The 23,338-nt window shown below is 38.5% G+C and overlaps 2 protein-coding genes and 1 long non-coding RNA gene across 4 annotated transcripts in view; 1 reads left to right on the top strand and 2 right to left on the bottom strand.

Annotated features, from left to right (window-relative positions):
- mipol1 (mirror-image polydactyly 1) overlaps nucleotides 1–386 on the bottom strand; it is a 46,195-nt gene extending 45,809 nt beyond the window's left edge. Inside the window, exon 1 of the mRNA XM_026934061.3 lies at nucleotides 33–386. The gene's annotated coding sequence lies outside the window, so the exon portion shown is untranslated. The remainder of the gene's footprint in view (nucleotides 1–32) is intronic.
- A 2,715-nt stretch (nucleotides 387–3,101) lies between these two features.
- tyro3 (TYRO3 protein tyrosine kinase) lies at nucleotides 3,102–22,514 on the top strand. 2 transcript variants are annotated; one of them, XM_034308052.2, is made up of 19 exons: nucleotides 3,102–3,504; nucleotides 4,361–4,544; nucleotides 6,657–6,757; nucleotides 7,758–7,928; nucleotides 11,364–11,450; nucleotides 12,603–12,715; nucleotides 13,180–13,360; nucleotides 14,101–14,243; nucleotides 15,094–15,232; nucleotides 16,058–16,184; nucleotides 16,319–16,416; nucleotides 16,523–16,618; nucleotides 16,912–16,992; nucleotides 17,098–17,190; nucleotides 18,008–18,129; nucleotides 18,404–18,513; nucleotides 18,665–18,824; nucleotides 19,383–19,519; nucleotides 20,878–22,514. In XM_034308052.2, the coding sequence occupies exons 1-19, from the start codon at nucleotides 3,453–3,455 to the stop codon at nucleotides 21,293–21,295; spliced, it is 2,613 nt and encodes an 870-aa protein (XP_034163943.1). In that variant the 5' UTR covers nucleotides 3,102–3,452; the 3' UTR covers nucleotides 21,296–22,514. The 2 variants fall into 2 exon arrangements, with proteins under 2 accessions (XP_034163943.1, XP_026789860.2); XM_026934059.3 differs by having other exon boundaries at nucleotides 3,103–3,504; nucleotides 16,322–16,416.
- Nucleotides 22,218–23,288, bottom strand: LOC113538740 (uncharacterized). The gene is made up of 2 exons (XR_004578958.2): nucleotides 22,558–23,288; nucleotides 22,218–22,469 (listed from the first exon to the last, which is right to left on the bottom strand). It is a non-coding gene; the product is annotated as an uncharacterized LOC113538740 (long non-coding RNA).
- Nucleotides 23,289–23,338: the final 50 nt, after the last annotated feature.

The following is a 23,338-nucleotide window of genomic DNA, read 5'->3' as shown; positions in this document are numbered from 1 at the left end:
TTTTGTTATAAATGAACATTGCAAGGACTTACCACAGAAAGCACCAAGAAAAATGTTGTCTTTCTTTATCTATGCTACTTTACATGAAGTTGGTGTAGCTGTAATTTCAGCTGCAGTCAGCACAAACCCGCTCCATTTTCCAGTCCATGAGAAACACTGAAGGAAGTAAGAAAAGAAAACTTTTACACATTTTGTCCACCAGAGGCCAGACGCAGATAGGTGTAATCACTCAAAACTATCTCTAACTGCCCTACTTAGCCCTTCACAGTCAATAAATGAACTGTCTCTTCATATTCACAAAATGCTTTTAATCTGAGCAATTTACTAAAAGAGGATACAATGTTTGTTTGTATCGACACTTTGTACTGGAGATTTGAACACACAACCTTCTAATCACTAACTCAGAAGCATAACTACTAAGCCACCACTAAACCCCAACCCTACATGCAGCCATTTCTTAGCTTGGCCAAGAGCACTTGAGAGTTTCACATGTTCTCCTGGTGTCCCCATGGGTTTCCTCCAAGTCTCCAGTTTCCTCCCATTGTCCAAAAACATGTCTGTAGGCAGATTGGTTATGCTAAATTGCCCATAGGGCTGTGTGTGTGTATATGTATGTATATATGTGTGTGGATGTTGTCCTGAGTTGGATTGGATTGTCCTGCCTTGTGACCAGTGTTCCCAGAATAGGCTCTGGATCTACTGTGATCCTGACCAGAATAAAGCAGTTACTGAAGGTAAGCAAATGAATGAATCAATTAATGGAGAACAACAACAACAACAAAAATACTGTAAACCTAATATGGTGAAAATTTCAACTTTTGATTAGCTTGTGAACTTAATGTGGATTTAATTATTAAAAAAAACACTTTTTTATCTAAAGTTTAGGGTGTCTTATAACAATCAAGAAAAACAGAGATTTTGGAGTTTAGAGTACAAGTCTAAACTAAACCCCATTCAACAATTTAAATCCAGAGCCAGCATTACAATGTAAGTTGTCTTGCTGCCAGAATCAGTGTATTTCATTTCAGTCTATACCTATTTTAGTACAGTCATACCAATAAATATATGCCACACGCATGGGCACACTTAAAATAATTCTTGCCACCCCATCTCTGAGCAAATGTTATTATAGAATTTATACAGACTCAATGAACAATTTCTATATCATGTTCGTTTCATAGTAGTGTTGTAGGTGTTCAAGGACCAATTTCCTTGGCTATTAGGATATGTAAAGCGTCTATGAAGCTAATACACTAATGTAATCATTAGGCACCAAGGAACAAATCAGATATTTTGCAAATTAATCTTTGTCCTATTCATAATAATTAGTTAGTGCCACCCTTTTCGTGCATCATTTTGTTCTTTTACCAATCTATGCCTGAAAATCTGGACATGCCACTGACAGGCTCATTTGTAAAAGAAAAAATAAGAAAATCCATAGCATTGTAGCATCTCGGAAATAAACTCACGAGACATACTGGGTTGTAAGGCAAACTGATCCATGCCTAGATGGACTTGGATGTGCAAAAAGAAATCAAGTAAGATCATTGGCTTTGCACTTAAATTTTTGTTGTAAATAAAATCTCTTTTGATTTTGCCATAAAATCCATTATAGCAATGTTTTTTCAAAGACATGACAAGACTATTTGTGCCCGTATTAGCTGTTCTTGTGGGTTTCTTGTTATTGCAGTGCATCAGTTGGGATTGCACATTTGGGGAAAGACAAAAAGAATCAGCAGGAAGTATTATTTCAGTAAGTATTGCAAGGTTTCATCCACAGTTTTGATTCTGCCCTTTGGCTTTTAAATTGACACTTTTATGTATTGGGATGGCACGGTGGTGTGGTGGTTAGTGTTTCTGCTCCAGATGCAGGGTTCAATTCTGAGCTCGGGTTGCTGTCTATATTTCTGTGCATGTTCACTCCATGTCCGCATAGGTTTCCTCCAGGTTCTCTTGTTTCCTCCCAAAAACATACCATTAGAGGTGAATGTGTGTGTTGAATGAATGCATAATTATTTATTCAGATGTCCACTTGGTGTATAAGATATATAGCAGTGCTGCATCTCTATGTGAGCTACTACATCTGCACAATCTGCTTTCTTATTTAAAGCTATTATAAAACCTGTACAGATGATAATATTTTTCCCATGGTGTTAAAAAAAAAAAAAGGATTTTAAAAGGATCAATCATGTCTGCATTCAATTACTAGATAAAATAACTGCTGGTATCCTCTCTTAACTGAGGATTGTAAATTTGATTGTAAACATTGATTGTAAATTCTATACAAGCAAAAAGACAGCAAGTAATCATCTATTTATAAACTTAGTGAATATAGTAATGATGTATATATTCTCATAACCATTTGTTACCTATAGCTACTTAATCTGTAGATGGTATGTGTAGTGTGTTTATTGGTATCCCTGCTGGGAAAAAAAATAGAAACCCTCATAGAATTTGTAATAGTTTTAAAAGTTCTAATGGGAGTTGTATTGGTTTTAACAGAAACTGTTATGGTCCCTGTGGGTCTCTACTGGTAATTTGTGGCCTTCTATTGGTGGCATGTTACATCTAGTGGATACGATTAAGGACCAGTAATGGTAATGGTTTTAATGTTTGTTTGTAATTGTATTTGTAGTGGAAACCATTAGAATTTCTGTTTTTTGTTTTTGTTTTTTTTTTTCCTTCCAGCAGGGATGATAGGTGGCTTGCTGTGTATGGCTATGTGTGTGAGTTTATTGATGATGGTTTGGGGGAGGTAGGGATGTAGGGGTGGAATTCAGGCGTATTTGTGTACTTCATAGGCATGTGGTAGTTTTATTAGTTATTGTTTGTCTCTGTTAACCTGTTAACTCACTTGCCCAGAGACTACAGAAGGAAATACAATAGCTAGCTAACTCTGCTAGTAGCAAAACATCTCCTCGTTGTATTTTTGTACAGTGTGCCTGACTATGCCTGAGTGTGTTCTCTCTCTGTCTCTCTGTGTGTGTGTGTGTGTGTGTGTGTGTGTGTGTCTAGTCTGTAATGTACTCGTCCTATGCAGGCGTCGGTGCCTCTTGTTTTGCACAACTGTAGCTGGAGATGCTCTTAAGTAACGCTAGAGGGCGTCAGCGGCCATTTCACACTAATGGCTTTTTCCCCCCGAGGAGCAAAAACAGTTGGGAGTCTCCAGAGCTGCCGTGCTGGTTCATTTACAACTTTGTTAGCAGTTTGACGACTCGAAATGTAGAGCATAGTTTGACTTCCAAACTTGAGCATGGACGGCGTTATTTACACTAAAAAATAATTATTTACACTATAAAATGTTGTTTTAATGAGTAGCGTTTGTTTGCTGGAGCTCGCCTCGCTGTGGAGCCGCTGATGGGCTCCTGCACCTACAGCCAGAAAATCCACTCACTCGCTTGGACGAAGTGATCATAAACTCATTTCTAGTGCTTATCCTGGATTATGCTACAATGGGGATTTATCTGTGGATGATACTCCTTCTTCTGAATAACACAGTTCAAGGTAAGTGAAGATAAACAAGCTGGTGGCGTCGATGCCATCCACAAGAAAATGGTCTACTTGATAAAAACCTCTTGATACCTCTTGATTTGTTTTTCAGACAGATTGAACTAAATCTATGAAAACAAAGCCTCTTAGTAGTAAACAGCTTTTGCCTACTTAATTATTAGGTTGTCTTTAAACCACAGACAAGATCAACTTAATTAGAAACTTGATTATAAAGGAATTTAGTGCAAAATATGCATATGTTAGTGATTAGTGATTTGATGCTGCGATTACTAAAATCACATTGCAGAGTATTATCTATAGATAGTCCATGCATTTTAACATCTGTTTTCATGTAGTAAAAAGAAATAAGTCCCATATAGTCACATTTACCCATATAGTCTCATTTTAGTTGTCCCATCAAGCACACTGTGTATGTAATTTAATAGTTGGCCCATAATTGTTACTAATGGTGTGTCCTGATTGTGCTGTTTTGCCTGTTGAAGCCAGCTGTCCTGCCACAGTAAAGAGCTTTCATCCTACTGCAACTTGCATTACATCTGCTAGTCTGAGTCAGAACTTGGACTCTGAGCCACAGCGCAGCCCTTTACAGACACAATGGACAGCACAGAATCGGAAACAAAAGCTCCCTAAGTTGCGGGAAATGCAAAATATGTCAGTCCCAGATGGTTCACAAAATCGGCACGTTAAATGTCATTTAATGCAGCAAAATTTAAACAGTGTACTAAAAACTACTAAAAATTAGAGAACAAGTTGGACTACCAAAGGCTGCTGTCTCTAATCAGTAAATGTCTAAAATTCATGAGAAAGAAATGCTATCACGTTCATATCTGTCCTATGTGCTGTCTGTCAGGGTTAAAGTTTACCAAGAACCCAGCCAACCTCACGGTAACCCAGGGTAACATGGCCCGTTTAGGCTGTGCTGTTGAGGGCTTAATCGAGCCGGAGATTGTATGGATGAAGGATGGAGTAAAACTGTACAGCATGGACCAGATGTACATCACTATAGACACCCATCACTGGGAGACATATCACAGGTAAGAGGGCTACCAGAGTAAGTGTTCTGATGTACTTATGCAGGGTTCACACTCCAGGGGAAGAACTGCATGATATCTTCTAAGGCAGGAGTAAGATAATTATTCTATACTATACAGAAATAAAGTAACATTTTCTTGGCTTTTATAGTACAGCTTTAAAGTTTTTTTAATATAATTAAATCTAGCACCGTATTCGTTGAGCAGCCTGTTGTTTAAGGGACTATTTAGTCTCCAACAGAGGGTTTTTTTCTTTCACAAAAGGTTCCAAGTTGATGAGTAGAGGTATGCCCTCTAAACTTTGAATATTTGATGAGGAATCGTGACTAAGCTTTTAAATTCATTCATTCACAGCAGCAGTATTATTTTAACAAAGCTTAATTCTTAAGCTTCTTAACATTGACAGACTGCTCAAGAAGCCACAAACTTTTTTTTCTACAGGAATTATAGAATTAAAATAGCCTTTAGGGTGCATAAACAGTATCTTGAGATTTTGTAAGCATGTGTTTTCTTTTCATCATTGGTTTATAATATGCTTTTTGGACACTATTCAGGATTTATTCAGGCATAAACTCTAAAAAGACGGTTCCATCTAGCGCCCTGAAGTTGAACTTCTGAAAAAAACATTAAAAGTTCTATGCAGAACTCTATGACAGACAGGTTCCCTTAATCATTTTGATCATCTATATACTTAAAAAAAAAGAGAGAGAGAGAGAGAGAGAGAGATTCCCCACATTTTTGTTTTCAATTTGGTCACCTGGCAATTTTTACCTACCAGCTAGCTCTCCACTATCATATGACAGCTGCCAGCCAGGGAGTGTGAAAGTTAACATGTGCTTCCTCCGAGACACATAAAGCCAGCCAACTGCAGTCTTTTGAACTGCTGCTCCTGCTGTGTCACATGGCAGTGTAACGCAATCAGAGGAAAGCACTCTACCTTCTTTCACATACAAGAGCACCAGCTAGCTCTCAAATGGCTGTGATTAGCTAGTGCCATTGATTAGGGATTGTCCGTGGAGAGAGAGTATGCCATCCCTCTCACCAATTTTGCTGTCTTGACTTCTGACTAAGGTTTGCTGTGACATTGTCAAGTTTTGGACTCACAATCTCCTGCTGTCACCAGTATATAACAGTATTCATTTCTCACTGGGTCGCATATATTATCACTGCACTTGTGTTTTCATGTCTGGTCTTTGGGATATAGGAGTTTCTGTTGAAATGTCTCACTGAGTCTGAAATATACTAGTATGTGACAGTTATTCTGAGTTCTTCTGATATCCCATACAGGTGGATAACAGTTTTGTTCAGTTGGCTCTGATTTTTGATCTGGTGTTCTTATTAAACCTTTTTGCTTTTGTCAAACAGCAACAAGGTGCAACAGGAACACCAGACCAGAAAAATTCTGAGAAAAACTGTGGGAGTGGAGAGGAGGTGCTGCTGCTTAATCAGCTTATATAGCTTTTGCCCTATTGAGTCTGCAAATAAGAAACTCAGAGCATGAGATTTTTCTCAGGAACATTTCCTCTCAAGTACCTAAAACTAAACAAAACACACAGCACTTCTCCAGGACCATCAGGTGGAAAAGGGCATCACTTTTGATCAGTAAGCCGATGTGGTCATTCTCTTGGCAGAGTTGACTGACAGCCTTGTGTTGAGCTGGCCGTGAGTAATGCACAGGCTGTCGGGAATGTGGGTATGTGTACCAGATGCTGTCATTTCTGCTAATCCTTGGCATGAGGGCTGACGTTCTAGAGCTTGTGGCCGGTCTTTCAGATCCAGCACAGGCCAGGTTATGAATAAAACACTATGAAGAGAGCACCAATGTTTAGTGCAGTACAAGGATCTATAGTGGTATGAGACAACAGGTTTTCACAATATCAATCCACTTATTCTCCACTTATTCCACGTATTCTTACTTTAATGATCAAAGATATGTTGTTGTGGCTTCATGTGTGTATGATGTGACATACAGTATTTTCCATATAACAGTTTTGTAAATATATCTGTCAGTCTGTCAAGTTAAGATGGACACATTTTCACTGTAGTTTTTTTTTTTTCTTTTTCCTGTGGATTTGATCAGTCACGTAAGCATGTGCTGTTACAATATATTTTCAGTGTGAAATCAGTCCAGCAGCAGGATGCTGGGAAATACTGGTGTGAGGTTGAACATCATGGCACAGTCATCTCCTCTGAGCCAGCCTGGCTCACAGTGGAAGGTAAATCAATACCTCGGGTCTGTTCACTCTGCAGCTACACATGCTCATACCCTTACTGCTGTTAAATGATACTGAGAAGCTATAACAGAAAGAGCTCTGTTCTATAAACAGACCTTCACGCGTTTTGTGTAGCAGTTCAGCATTTTAACATTAGAGTACTCTGCTACAAGTTATCACTCAAAAATATGCCAAAAGAGCAGTTGTTTTTTTCCACCCAATAAAAGCAGCACTTTTTTCCACCCAATAAAAAAATGCAGTTAAGCCAATTGACATATGAATTGGTATGATTGACAATTGCGTAGGGTTTTTAAACTCTCCAGTATTAGCTGACACCACTAGAAGCCCCTTTCTTCCCCCCTTCCTTCTCTCACATTAATAGTCTTTTGACCGGTGCTCTTATCCTGACTTGATTTTTTCAGTTTGAAAGGGGGGGTGGTGTTGCTTTCTGTCAAGGTAAATGGAGATTGTTTCGAGTTTGGTAATGTGAAATAAACTTTATTAATGTATGTTTGATTTACCTAACATTAGACATTAGTTAACTATATTTATTAGAAATGCATTGAAATTTTGGCCACTGAAAATTTTTGGCTCACAATGGTCCAAAACGGCACTTACGGTTTTTGCCCGAAAGAGAAAAAACAGATTACAACGAAGAGTCAAATCTAACATCATAATGAATAGTTAGTGCCTAAATACACTGTTTGTTTCCTTTGCTTTCTTGCGCTGGTCAGCACAGATGCGTTCAAACAGTTTGAGCAGCATGAGGCCGTATTTTACTGTTTCTGTAAGGGATATTAGACAAGTGAGTTGTAAAAGTTTGATATCAAAATGTGCTGTGTTATGTTTTTTTTTTTGTTTGTTTGTTTGTTTTTAACTGCTTACTGTGTCCAATAATGTGGGACTGATTTATTTGATCACTTACACTTTTAATTTCTATGGCAATGTTAAGAATTTGTCAAGATGCCTTATAATCCTTATGTCCTTTCTGATTGCTCTTCAGGTGTACCCCACTTTACACTGGAACCCCAGGATATAGCCACATTTCCTGATACTCCCTTTAACCTGACATGTGAAGCTGTTGGGCCTCCTGAACCTGTGCAGGTGCTCTGGTGGCTAGGGGGAGTACAAGAAGGAGATTTCAGGCCCTCCCCATCTGTGCTCTTGGTAGAAGGTAACTCTGACTGTCCCCGGTCTCCTGAGAAAAATGTATGTAATGTGAGACTCACTTTTAAACCGTGTGAAGGAAATAAAGCTAGGAGCATTGCTGACATAACATTATGACTAATGTGTTACATGTGAAGTTTCAGTAGGTCTATTTGGATTGTAAAGTTACATTCAAAGGTCAGGTTGTATTTAAAAAAAAATAATAAAAAGTACACCGGCTTTTAAATGTCCATCTTCTTATTTGAGAACTATGGCTATCTGTTTTAGTGTTCTCATGAAGAGAAAAGGGCTGTCTTCCTTTACTGTAAAGATATTGTGTATTGCAGTACACTCCCAGCTCAGTTTCGTGTGTGGCTTCTGTTTGCTTTTGTTTTTTTAAAACCTTAATGTCACAAGAGGTGTGTTCGAAACTTCACAATACAGCCTACTCAGATAGTATAGAGGCGGGAGGGCAGCTAGTCATGTCGAATATTTTGCATCAAATGCTGCTTCCTGAGATACCTTTATCTGGCAGCTTGATTTAAGGAGACAGTAATCAGGACCAAAAAATAAAAAACTCACCCAGTTCTTCTATGTAGCAGGTATCACCTTTGAATTAATGACATTATGAGAGATCACACTTAGCTAATTTTTAATCCCATCTTTCACTGAAACTTGTGCACCATGCTGTGGACAAACTGGGATTTCTTTCTGTTAAGCCAATTAAGTTAGGATTGGTGTGGAAAATGCACATTTAGAGGAAGAGGTTGTGTAGAAATCAGTCTTGCCATGTTTGATTACCTGTTTCCAGGATAATGTTAGACTGCAGATTTCTCACCTTGGAGATTCCTCAGGAACTTTGCAGGAAATACCAGCAAAGATTGCAGTAGAGATTTGCAATACTATGCCGTTTGTCAGAGAGACAGAGAACAGAGTGTTAAGGTACATCTGATTTATCTGATGACTGGTCAGTCAGTAGGTTATTGGGTACAGATCAAAGCATTTTTGGTGTGAAGTAGGCAGGCTGGGACATTCAGTGTTAGATGTTTATTTAGTCTCAGATGGTGGTGGAAGGCCAATTGTACTTCCACCAAAAGGCTTAATTGTAACAATCAACAGCTGGGAGGTTACACACATGCTTCATGTCAACACTAGGATGAAATCAGAATTTAACACCAGTCATGTTTAAAAACATGCCAGATTGATTACAAAACTTCTGAAGTTCTACCCAAAATATACCTAAATTTTCTGCATTTTATATATCACCACAAAGTTATTTGTGTTCAGACCAGTGGCACTGACTTCTGGAACACAATCTGGCAACCCGTTCCTGGGTAATGCAGTGAAGTGTAACCTTGCTGAAGCGTTTAATCATTAAAAAAGACAAACACACCTCATGTTGTTTTTTTCTTTAATATGTCAGTGCTCTGGATGTTTTTTTTTCAGAAAAGAATTAGAAGGTATAGTATTTTGTTAGTATTTTGATGCCAAAAACAGACAACCATGAAATACTGTAAACTTAAGGCCTGGCTGTCTAACTTTAGTTAAATTAGGCTTCTAAGATAGAAAAATAAATATCCACAACTTTAATTAATCACATTATATTAATTCTGAGAACTCTACATAACAGCACATCATTTGAATGGTGTTGTCTCACATTGCTGACACCCATAAATATACATCTGTCCTTCAGGTCCTGTGTCCCCTACGCTCCTGTGCACTAGCTCCAGCTTCAGCAGCCTAAACCATTTGAATAAAAGTGTAAAATAACAGCACAGTGGGGAGAGGAAGCAATCTGTGTACACACTAATGCTGTTTGTAATTGTTTTTACTGAAGATTTTATCTCTGATCAGAAATAGCTGGTAGTCATCAAATATTTGTTATATAATCACGGACAGTCCTTTATTCTGTCCAGCCTAACAGACCTTTTGAGGTTACTGAACAATATTTTGGCAACATTATGGCATGTTGCTTCCTCTAATTCCCGGTCTTAGACAGTTTGTTTCTTTATCATGTGATAGCGTAGGCAACAAGCTATCAAGGTAGCTGCCATAGTATTAAATCTTGTCCCATTTAAATTGTCAGCTCCAAAATTATTGGCACCCTTGGTAAAGATGTGGTAATATCCCACTAAAATATAAAAGAAATCCAACCTTTAAATTTAAAGTAAATTTATTCTTTATAGATGTAACTATATGTATAACAATTATTGTTATGGCTGCATTTAGCTCTGTGTACAGCCTCCCTTTGCCAAAATAACAGCACTCAGTCTTCTCCTATAATGCTTGATGAGATCATTCATTCATTCATTTTCAGTAACCACTTTATCCACAAAATGCTACCATCTTCTATAAATCTACGACTATGGAGAAAATTTTACCCTTTACCAAGAGTGCCGCTAATTTTATATGGCATTTATATGGCAATTGTGTGAAGGTTCAAATGCACCTAATATACTGCATCATGCAAATGTTTCATTACGTGCTAGTCGATTTTCTTATCAGTGAGATTGTTATTTTTCATTTGTTTCCTATTTCACCAGATTTGATTTCATAATGCACAGATTTAAAAGAACCAGACAACAATATTTGTATAATCATATAATCCCTTTATTAGTATTTTTATTAACTGTGTCCAGTGTTTCCTTATGGTATTCTTTGGCTCATTGTCCATTATTTGCATTTTGGTTTACTTTGCGCAATCGAGTGTAGGTCACTACAGGTGAGCCGCAGTATGTTTCATGTGGAAGTGGTACAAGACGACTTCTTGCACCTCAGAACGACTGTTTTGGTTCACACTTGGGTGTGAGTGCTGTATTTGGACCTGCTCAAACTAAATTCAAACAGACTTAATAATGCATATGTGGCGCTTTGAGTGAAGATGCAGTCCACAGTTCAAACGTCACTTGTTGTATGGTTTTATTTTGTGCTTTAAATGGAAACATTTAATAACGTATTTAGGAGATGCCTGGCAGACCTGCAGGATCTGATGTGATACTGTTATCACCATTGTAGGTTTAAACTCTGAGGAGGTGCCAGTAAAATATCCTAACCTTCATCCTTCTGCAGCTCCTGTCTTTGCCTGTCAGTGATTGTTAACATATTCCAGCATCCTATATTTTCTGTTACGTAACAGCTCCTATTTCCTTTATTGCTGTGAAAAGCATTACAGAAATCAATAGTGCCCAGACAAACTTTCCCTTTTTAGATGGTGATGGGGAGTAAGTGCATTACCATATGGGTTTTTCTTACTTGTATAGAGTAAGTCAGTGTCTGTGCCATCATAACTGTACTTTGCTATTGCAACTTTAAGAGCATGTTTAGTTTAGTAGATGTTTTAATCTTATCTTTCAATGTTGCTGCCCAGTGACCTCTAGCTAAATGTAGCATGTTTAACAAGGTTAAAGGGACAGCAGAGATAAAATAACACGCACACCAACTATTCATCCTCTTTTTTCTCTAGGTGTGAATGACAGCCTAAAATTTTACTGTGAAGCCAAGAATGCTAGGGGTATTTCTGTGTCTAGGACTGGCACTGTGTATATTAAAGGTGAGCTGTGCTTTATCCTTATCTAACACAAACTGTAAAACATGACTGAGAGCTACTTAATGGGTAGAAGGAATTCTTACAGCTTATCAAGATTTCAACATTAATCACTTGGTAAGAAGTGAACACAGCAAATATCGCAGAAGGTTTTGAACTTGATCATCCCTACAAGGGAATGATTTTTTTTTATACAGTGTTTGTAATTGGAACCACCAGGGATCACCACATGTTTAATGCAGATAGAGACATTTAATTCATGTAATTTGGTTTAAAACAATTTATTGGTAAAGCTGTGAAAACACTTTTTGGTACTAGTTTTCTTCCATGTTTTTATCCCAGCTGTAGGATGTAGTCACATAAAAATAAAACCTGTCGTGGTCTAAAACAAAACATTATAGGCCAATTAAAAAAAAAAAAAAAAAAAAACATTCATAACGAAATTAACCATTCTGTGTATTAACGTTCTTTGAAGTAACCTTTAGAGGCTGTAGGCATAGATACTCTTGCCCATATAGTATAGGTTATGTGGATACCTGACCATCACACCCATATGTGGTTGTTCTCCAAATTGTTGCCACAAAACTGGACGCACACAGTTGTATTGGATCTCTTTGTATGCTGTAACATTATAATTCGCATCACTGGAACGAAGAGGCCCAAACCTGTTCCAGCATGGCAGTGCTCCTGTGCACAAAGCAAGCTCCATGAAGACATGGTGTGCTAAGGTTGGAGTGGAACTCGAGTGTCCTGCACAGAGTCCTGACCTCAACCCCACTGAACACCTTGTGGATGAACTGGAACACTGACTGCACCCCAGGTTTCCTCGCCCAACGTCAGTGTTTGACCTCCCTAATGCTCATGTGGCTGAATGAGAAAATCCCCATAGCCACGTTCCAAAATCTAGTGGAAACCCTTCCCGGAACAGTGGAGCTTATTATAACAGTAAAGGGGGGCTGAATCTGGAATGGGATGTTCAAAAAAACACATATGGGTGTGATGGCCAGGTGTCCACAAACTTTTAACTATGTAGCATAGCCACTTTGGGCTAAAATTCTACAGTTAAAGGTGATTGTAAACTTTCCAAACAAGGGGTACAAGAGGCATACATTTTGTTTTGTATATTAAAATGCAAGTCTGAACTTCTTTACCCTTCAGTACCTCCCGACTCTCCTACGAATATAAAGATTGACCAGGTGTCTGATAATGTGACCATCATGTGGAGCCCAGGGTTCACTGGCTATTCTGACTTGTCCACCTGCACCATTCAGGTACTATACATATCTGATCCACCAAAGACTTTTCTCAGGACAATTGTGCAATACACAGTAACAACTGCTTTCTCTCTGTGCTGTTGCAATTGCCCCATTTGTAGTTTTATCTGTAAGCTACATGAATGAAGTTCAACTATTATTGCTAGCAGCCTGTCTCAGCAGGTGTCAGAGGTGTGGAAACTCCATGATAGAACAGGCCTTTGGTATGCAATTACTGATTTCAGCTGTGAATTTGATTAGGGGTAAAGTTGTCCTTCCTAGGATTAGAGTGTGAATCTTGCAGAAGAAAGGTTTGCAGACTAGAATAGGATACATAACCAAGATAACTTGTTTAAAAGATTTTAAAAGTAGTTAGAATGTTGATTTGTTGGGTTTTATAAAGTGTGTAATCCTTTGTAAGTCTTTCCTGAAGTCTTTGTCATGAATGGATTCTCTATCCCCTACCCCCAATCTGTCTGCAGATGTCTAAGAGCTCTGGGAGGAAGGTAAAACTTCCTGACCAGCAAGTTACAGTGCCGCCCTTCCAGCACACGGTTGGTGGACTCAGCAGTCACTCCAATTACAGCTTCCGAATCCGCTGTGGTAATGAGGTTGGGTCCTCCCCTTTTTCTCCTTGGATGGACTTTCAGACTCCAGAAGCAGGTATACATAACTCTTGATAAGAAATGGTGAATCATCCATGCACACTGAATTATTTCTGGTCATGTGTTTGCCGTCAGGTACTTTGCTGTAGCACAGATATTTGAGAAACAGAGAGGAAGGTGGAAAGGTCAGTTCTTAGGAATTTACACCTCAAATCAGACTCTTAAACCTCCTACAGTGTGACTCCTTCTATTAATGACATAATACAGTTGTTTATTTTAGCTTATTTTAATCCCAGAAAGGGCAAACCAAGCCAACTATGAGATACTGCATTTTAGTAAATCAGAGATGTTTAAATCCACTTCTGTATCATTCATTAGCCTGTGACTCGCCCTATGTAGTGAGCTGTTAGACAGGAAATAAACGCCTTCAGATGAAGCCTAGCAACTCTGGTTTTTCTAGCCAGCGTTGGGCTCACGGCCCCAGGCAGCTGCCGCGGGTCGGGGGTAGAGAGAGGAGTTGGCCTGGCTGGTTGGAGGAGCAGTAGCGGTTTCTGCTGTTGATCTTGTTTATGTTTGTAAACTGGCGTGACTGGCCTCAGTCCAGTGGATTCCAGCATTGCTGGTACAATGTGCTATTGTGTGTGTCCCAAATCCATCTCAATGTTGCGCTTATGCAGGGCTTGCACTGCTGCCACCCACTGCTCATGACTGATATTACCCTTTTTGATGGTTTAAAACGTTGTGAATCAAATGTTCAAGATATTTTAATCTTGAAGTATTTCTGCCTCTCATATACAGTGCCCTCATCAGCACCCAAGAACCTTACATTTCACTTGACGGAGCAGCAGCTTTCTCTGACCTGGGCAGCTCTTGAAGAAGAAGAGCTGAATGGACGACTGCTGGCCTATAAGGTGCAATGGAACGTGGGAGGAGAGAGTCAGGTACATTTATTAAGTGTCAATAAAGGCAACACCTTAAAGTACACCGGGTGTAAGCTATGTAAGTCATGGAACGAGGTGATGTGTATTTCATAGACCTGTTAAATAATTTTGGTATGTTGCTCCTTTAGAATGTCCCAATATCTGTATCCCATTTGTTCTCACACAGTTATAGGAATTTGATAAATGCTTAAGTTAATTTTCCATCAGTCAGAAACAGTGACTATCATTTGCTACACCTGTATTCATAGATATGAAAATGCTTGTCGTGGACAAGTGGACTTGTTGAGACTGTCTGGAACATAAGAGCAGAGCAGCATGTCCTGAAGTGTTTTCCTCCCCTCATACCATAGCAATTTGGTTGGACGATTTTCTTTATTAAATAACATGTTCTAATCCATTTATTATTAGTCTTAGATTTTATGGTGCTTCCACCAGACAAGTCCCTATGAATTGATTGTTACTAAAGAATTGCTAAGGCATGAGCGCATTAATATAAACCTGTCATCTGAGGTCTTCACTATTGTCAGAGCTACTGTCATAAGAAATTAATCTTCTGGCCAATCAGATTTGAGAATTCAACAACACTGTGGTATAATGTGATTTTTTTTTTTTGTAAGTATCTCATTCTAATTCTACCTACAACTTTCATTGTTTTTTAGTGAAGTAGTGAAGGGCTTAAACGATTATGAAACAAATTTGTCGTCCTCTGTCAGTGATGTGTGGCATATAATGACAGCCATGGCTTTCACCAGTAATAGTACTGTTTCAGAAAACCTTGACTAGTATGTGCTTTATCTTCATGAATTTGAAACATTGTTTAATAACTACACTTCACCTTCTTCATTTTCAGGAGCCATTACTGTTTAAGGAAAACTTTGCTCATGTCTCTGGAGGTGCCCGCTTCTTCAATGCCACTTTTCAAGTGGCTGCTTGTACAGTGGTAGGATGTGGGCCCTTGAGCCAGCCAGTTCTCATTATGCCAGCTTCAGGTAAGCCTGATAAAGAATTAGGAGATGTGCTATGGTAGCGTTTTGGATTGTGCTCAATTTGCTGAACATCAAACCTTGACAGCTTTGCAAATCTCAACATGTTTTATTTTCAGTATTGTCTTTGTGCATTCATGACTGTTTTTGCAGTGTTAAATGTTTTATAGGCTGTATGAAACAACCCATGAATATTATTTTAATCATTTAAAATGATTATAGTAATATGTAGAATAATAAATTGGTTAATATGGTTTTAATGCACCATAAACAACTGAATAGCCAAGAAACATTTTGGTAGCTTTATTCCTCATTAGAAATGCCATACAGAGTGCACAAATACAATTACAATTTGCACACACTGTCCTTCTGCCATCCCTTATAGGTAGTAGGCTAGCTAACTGCTAGTTAACAAGCTTGTATTTCTTACAGGTTATCACAGATAGGATTACAGTACTAATTTAACAGTAGCCAAATCTGGCAGTACATACCCTAACACCCTAAAGATTTTATTCCTCACTAACATCCTCGCTAACAACTTTGGCTAATAGTTTCCAGGTACCACTCTATTCTCAAATGGATGTGATGGGTCTTAAGTATATTGCAAATCACTACCTGATACCTCATATTGAAGTAATGAGAAAGATCACATTTTATTGGAAAGAATTGTGACTATTTACACTCTGTAAATAAATTTGACACAAACACCAATCGATATAACATGAATCAGTACTCCAAGAAGAGTTAACCATGTAAAAATCACAAATTTTACCGTAACTTAATGTCTGACACTTAATAGAGAACTTGTTTTGCTCTGGATCGTTATTTCAGCTGTGCAGGCTCAGTCTTCAAGAGGGCACATGTGGGTGGGTCTGCTTTTTGGACTGCTGGTGGCCACCGTTCTGGGACTTCTGCTATTAGTCCTGGTACACCACAGAAGCAAAGAGTCTCAATTTGGGTAAGCTGGCACAGCTAGAAACAGACTAATTGTAAGAAAATGCACCCGTGGGCTGTGTCTGGCAGACATTGGGCTCAAAGTGCTTTTAATATTCTGAGAATATTCCTGTATATTAGCAAGAATTATGTTTTAAGCAGATCTGCATTCAAGTCAGCAGGGATGGAATCTGTGGTGTCCTTCACTGCAGCAAGATCCTTCAACAGGCAGGGCTTGGAGCTCCCAGAACACACGTGTACGTGTACATGACATGCAAGTAGCCACTATAAACATAAACGCAATTATTGCTGACCTGTATGCTTCAGTGAACGTGTTCATATGAATTTTTGTATTCCCTGTAGTGGACAGTCTGGGCATCAATGATGACTTGAAGACCAAGCTGCGGGATGTTCTCATCCCAGAAAGGCTTCTCACCTTAGGGCACATGCTAGGAAAAGGTAAGCCTTTTCATCTTACCTGCACATCCATTTCAATACACAGGAGAATTTTTTATACAGAGGAGCCTTGTTAGCTTAAGAGGTTGGCAGCAGTATGTACAGTGATTTGGCTGGAAATCTTTGTGTGTTCAACACATTCTGTACACCTCACATGTCAGCCAAAACATAAACTGTCTGAGAACAATGTGGAGCTCAATTACAAATAATTAACCTAACAACGATACAAATTATGCCTGTTATTTAAGGTACAATCAATGAGATTAAATTAGTAGAAAATCTGTTTTCATGTGCAGGGGAGTTTGGCTCAGTGCGAGAGGCCTTTCTCAAGATGGAGGACAGCTCCATGCAGAAAGTAGCAGTGAAAGTACTGAAAAGTATGTAAACATTACTTACGCAATGACAACAGCAAACGTACCTATTGTTTAGGCCACTGATTATTGTGCTTACTCAGTGACTTTTTTTTTTTTTTTTGTTAAAAGCTGATATCAACTCTTCAAGTGATATAGAGCAGTGCCTTAAAGAGGCTGCCTACATGAAGGATTTTCATCATCCTAATGTCATCCAGCTCATAGGTTGGTAAAAGAACTTCTTGATTACTGAACATTAACATTGTAGTATAATGTACAATGTAACCTATTTTATAGATATATATATATATGGTCTATTTTGGATTGAGCCATTACATACACTATAGCTGGGAACTAAGGGGCCTATCTAAAACATGTTCCAGCATGATAATGCCCCTGTGCACAAAGTGAGTGGTTTGCTAAGGGTGGTATGGAAGAACTTGAGTGGCATGCACGGAGCGCTGACCTCAACCCCACTGAACACCTTTCAGATGAGTTGGAAAACCGAGTGCGCTCCAGGCCTCCTCATTAGACATGATCATTTTGCCTGACCACAGTAATGCTCTTGTGGCTGAATGAGCACAAATCCCCACAGCCACACTGTAAAATATAGTGGAAAGCCTTTCTAGAAGAGTGGAGTTGATTATAAAAGGAAAGGGGAGCTAAATCTGGAATGGGATGTTCAAAAAGCACACATGGCAGTGGTAGCTCAGTGGTTAAGACGATGGGCTACTGATGGGAAGGTCATGAGTTCGATCCTCAGCGCTGCCACTGCTGGGCTCTTGAGCAAGGCCCTTAACCCTCAACTGCTCAGTTGTATAAATGAGATAAATGTAAGTCGCTCTGGATAAGGGCGTCTGCCAAATGCCGTAAATGTACATGTAAACGTGGGTTTCCACAAACGTTTGCCTATATAGTGTATAAATGGGCAGGTCTCAGTCATTTGAGAAAGAAATTTAACCTTTAAAATGTGTAACTTTTAATTATCTGATTGTTCCATTGACTAGTTGGAAATCACAGCATATGTGTCTTTTTCTGACAGGTGTGAGTCTGCATAGACGACCCCAGCAACGGTTACCGATTCCTATGGTGATCCTTCCCTTTATGAAACATGGCGACCTGCATACTTTCCTCCTTATGTCCCGTCTGGGGGACGAACCCTTTGTGAGTGTCACAACTCCTGGTGTCCATTTTAATAACAGCAGTAAGACTAAATAAGAATTACGTAAAAAGTATATAAAAATACGTACAAAGCATAGGTTTCATATAACAGTTATGATACATATATAACACCATAAAGTCATAGACTTGTGTTAATTATTCGTTCAACTGATGTCTGTTGATAAATTTATTTATCATATAAATAAATATATTTATTTATTTATTTTTGAGAAGAAACATTTAAAAAGCTTCATCCCCTTTTTTGTCTTTCCTACAGACTCTCTCCCTACAAACTCTTGTCCAGTTCATGCTGGATGTTGCTCGGGGAATGGAATATCTTGGCAGCAAAAACATCATCCACAGGGATTTGGCTGCTCGCAACTGCATGTGAGTCTGTTCAATAACACTTTAACCAGTTAGATGAAGCTTCCATGAGTAGCTTCTGTATCCAGCAAACAATTTAATATTAAAGGTCATGTCTCAAATGATGGCCTACCAAAGTGAACCTCATTTTATTTGTTTCACTCATATGTTTTAGGTTGAATGAGAACATGACTGTATGCGTAGCAGACTTTGGTCTTTCCAAGAAGATCTACACTGGTGATTATTACAGACAAGGGTCTGTCTCAAAGTTACCAGTGAAGTGGATTGCACTGGAAAGTTTGGCTGACAATGTTTATACAACGCAAAGTGATGTGGTAATTATACATCTATTTATGAAGTGCCTTTTAATAGGCATAATTTCACGGTAACCATAGATATAAGAAAACAGCGAATGATGTTTCGGTGCTGTTGACTGCTACCTAGAGTAATGTGTCCACCATATTGTAAAGTGATCATAAACAAAGATATTAATGTAATTAAATCTACTCCACCACTTTTTAAATATAAGTGTGTTAACAATAATAAATCTAGATTGAATATTGGCATTACAGTAATGTCAACAATGAGACTGTAAATGAGAATATAAAACAACAAAATATCATGTACAATTATGTAAAATATTCCTTTACAACCACGTATTTATCATAAACTAATAGACTTGTAGCATTAAATCAGTTGTTTATACATTGTTAGTTTTTTTTATCCTGGTCAGAGTTGCAATGTATCCAGAGCCTATCACAGGAACACGGTGTGAGAGATAGGACCCAACTCAACGGACCAGTCAATCAAATTCACAAGCTCATTCACATCTAGGGGCAGTTCAGAGTCTATTAGAGAATATTGTTTGAGACTATATTGTTTGTTTTCCTCAGTGGGCTTTTGGGGTGACCATGTGGGAGATTATGGCTCGAGGACAGACTCCTTATCCTGGGGTGGAGAACTCCGAAGTCTATGAATACCTCATCAAGGGTGAAAGGCTCAAACAGCCACCCGACTGTCCTGATGACATGTGAGTTTGAATCCATACTATTTGGTGTTATTAATTTTCTCTGTCAGGTATATGGTCCAAGCAGATGATTCTGTTTTTACTCGGCTTAACATTACTCATCAGTCTGAAATGTTGGATGCAGCTTGAAAGATTAATAAATAGTAGGAGTGTAATGATGCATTGTGACATGATGCATCCTGATGATGTGCATTGTGAAAATGTGTGATACACCTTGTGGAAATCAGCATTCAATGATTTATGCATCTAATGCATTTGCACACTTTGAACACCAGAGGTCCCAAACTGCAACCCATAGATCTGTATATACAGTATAAAGGGCACGCTGGTCACATGATTGCATTCTTTTGGGGAGAACCTGCGCATTTACCAGGAATCATCTGCACTTGTGAAGTGACCGATAGCTCCAGATCACAACGGTTATATGGCTACACAACCACATTTAACAGTTAAAAAGAGCTCTTCAGTAGCTTTCAAAAAAAAAAACAGCCTCTCATGCTGCAGTCTACAGTGCCCAAGAAAGAGGCCGCAGACTTCTGACATTTTAGCCGACATTGGAGCTCTAAGTCTGTTTAAATGACACCTCAGGCACTGCTACGGAGCTCATTATGTTTGTCAATCATTTTCCTGGGGTCAGACATTTTGTTTATTCAGTCAAATTAATAAATTTGTAAATTTACTTATTTATTTTTAAGTTATGGTGAACCAGTAGTACATTTTGTCTACAATATTCAGTCTCTCTTTGTAGCAATTTTTTAAAATTTAATTTTGTAGAGACAAAAATGCGCAATGTTTTTGCATCGTTTATGATTCAGAAGTAAAAAAGGAGTTTTTTCAATCATAATTTCTCCTCATTAAAAATTTTTGTTCAAATTAATCAAATTATATTGGTTGTGAAGCCAGTGTCATGAATTGAATCAAATTGTGACCGAAGTATATCGTTACACCCCTAATAAATAGTAAAATATTATTTGAGCATAAAATAGTGTAGGATATGCATATATTTTGCAAAAACAGTAGATGTAAATTTCGCTTATATATGGAACTACAATCCTTCATTGCAACTTTTGTTTTATCTTGAAGAACTGGAGTTGGTTTTACAAGAAAAAAAAAAAAAAAGTGTGACGCATCAAGACCTTGGAGTTACAAAGCTCTGAATTAATTTTGCAAAATGAGTTAGTCTTATAAATTTTATTTACGTAGCTCAGAATATATGTGACACGTTTTACACCAAAATCGATTAATTAAAAGCATATATAAGTATATAAAGTTGAAATGCGTCTACTTTGACCTCACCAATTTCCTAAATTGCTAAAAATAAACAACCTGAGAGGTTTGTTTCTTTCTCTTTTTCCTTTCAGTTATGAGATCATGCACAGCTGCTGGTCTCCTGTCCCCAAGTGCCGTCCCAGTTTCCAACAACTGGTAGCTCAGTTAGAGGGTCTCTGGACTGAACTTTCTCCAGCGGCCACAAAGGAGCCACTGCTGTATGTGAACCTGGAAGATGGTGACGGGGAGCCGGATTCAGGGCTTGGGGCTACTGCCGACACGCTGGGCACTTACGAGTCACAGTGGGGCGTGCCTTGGCAATGTGCAGATATGGAGGAGGATGAAAAAGACTGGCTTGTAGTGTCCTCAGGGGCTGCGCTGGCTATCGGCGGTGACTATCGCTACATTATTGGCCCATGTGGGTCAACAGACAGGGAGAGCAGACAGTCTGAAGATGGCCTCTCGGAGGATATCAAAGATGACGAAGAGGATATTATCATAAATGTGTGACTGTTTTTTAATTATATCCAACCTTTCCTGACTGAACTAATCACAAACTACTGTACACAAACAGGTGGGACTGAAAAGCAGTGAAAGGATGATGTATCAGCAAGTCCTGATAGACTGGAGGAATTTGTGAGATGTGTATGACATAAAGAACATGCTAACACACTATTCTGTGGGACAACATAGACATATACAATCAACTAATACCATGAAGTAGGCATAGTTTTCAAAGGTAGTTAGATATTAATAAATGTTTACAAGCCTGTAACAATATCGAGTTTTCACAGTGAACAGCTCTAAAAAAATGTCAACTAAAAGTGGGTTTGTTAAGTTTGTACCATGAGCACTGATTTACTGCACTTTTAATGGTTCTCACTAAGGCTGATGTATTTCCTTTTTCAGAAGTCTCTTGCTTTTACTTTGCCATGAAAGATAATAGTTTTTGTCCTTTTACAATGCCAGTATTGCAAAGTTTGTACATCTACACAGGATTAGTGATTTGGTGCATTACACAAATGGTGCATGTCATAAGCGTCTTACAAATGTCCACATTACAGCATTCTGTATTAATGGATGTGAAGTGCTGAGATTTCTGTTATTGTTTTAGGTTATTTTAATGTTAAATGGCTTCTTTCAAAAAATGGTGCAGAATTCACGTGTGCTTTATTAGGGGAGAATAACTTATTTGATATTGCACATTTTGCATTTTCCGTTACTTCATTAGTGCATAAGAACTAAAATTTGTTTTTCTGTTTGCATGTTTTAAACTGTACCCTTTAAGAGTGTATGTCTTAAAGTATTTAACATTCCTTATCTGAAATTGATATGGCTATATTATGCAGTAACACAATAAGTAACTAGCATCATGCTGTCTAACCAGGAAGTTGAATTTTTTATTTTTTAAAGAGTGCACATTAGAACAGAAAATGAGAAAAGAGTTTTATTGTGACTATGGTTGTACACAGATCAAGCTTAGGACATGTAAAAATGTAAGTGATGTACAGGCAACAGTTAACAGATAGCATTCCATCAACTATTCCATAAAAAACAGCCTTAAGCTGACACTTATATACAAAACTTTCAGGTTCTTTTTGTTTCAAAGTGTTTAATGGGAATGTTCCTTGAAACAGTGTTACAATGGAGCTGATATTATCCTCAACTGGACTGGAACGTGTTTCTGTACAACACACAGATGATTTTGAAAAAAAAAAATAAATCAAAATGAATTTTGAAGTAGGATCAGTGCATTGTGATTTGTTTCTCACATTCGGTTGAATATTAAGGCATCGAAAACCCAGTGTTTCCCAGTGGATCACATCAGCACAGACCAGGGCCCTTTGAAGAAATGCAGCCATTGGATCCCAGTGCGCGCTGATCAGGCTGCTAGATCCTCTCTCTGCCAAACCGGAGCTAGTTTCCAGTTTGGCAAATGTGATCATGGGCTACTCCAAACACAGCAGAATACTCCAGAAAACACTAAGACACCAATAAAACACCATATACGATACAATACTAAACACACTGCCGGGTGAATCGGGTGAATTAGATCCATTCACATTCAGGTTTATTGGAGCTATTTTCTTCCTCTTGTCCTGTCAACAATAATACACTATTCAGTGAAAACGTGCTGTAGGTAGATTCGCAGCACCATTTATCATTCTAGGTCATATTAGTATTACTTTACTTGAAGGCAGGTCGGAAAAATAAAGAAGGCGTAAGACCGAGGGTCATTGTGTTTTCCTGGCGCTTCTTCTCCCAGCTCTTCCGGTCTGCTCCTCACTGACAACATCACCACATTTCCCCATGACCGCTAACCTGGCTGTTACACATTGCTCATCAGGTCTGCTTACAGGTTCCCGAAGCTACAATTCGTCGTCCAGTATTAATCCAAAACGAGTAAAAACGCTCAAAAACACACTTTATCCAGACAATACAAGCTTGAAGAAGTGTTAAGTAAACGCATGCGCAGTTTTGTTTTCCAGCCATGTGCCTTCGCGCTGAGGCTGCGCACGAGAGCGTGCGTGAACGCGCCTGTTCTGTTTGGTG

Source organism: Pangasianodon hypophthalmus, chromosome 10, assembly GCF_027358585.1.
Source record: "Pangasianodon hypophthalmus isolate fPanHyp1 chromosome 10, fPanHyp1.pri, whole genome shotgun sequence".
NCBI classification, from domain to species: Eukaryota; Metazoa; Chordata; class Actinopteri; order Siluriformes; family Pangasiidae; genus Pangasianodon; species Pangasianodon hypophthalmus.
Note: the sequence above shows the minus strand (reverse complement) of the source record. Positions and strands in the feature narration are given on the sequence as shown.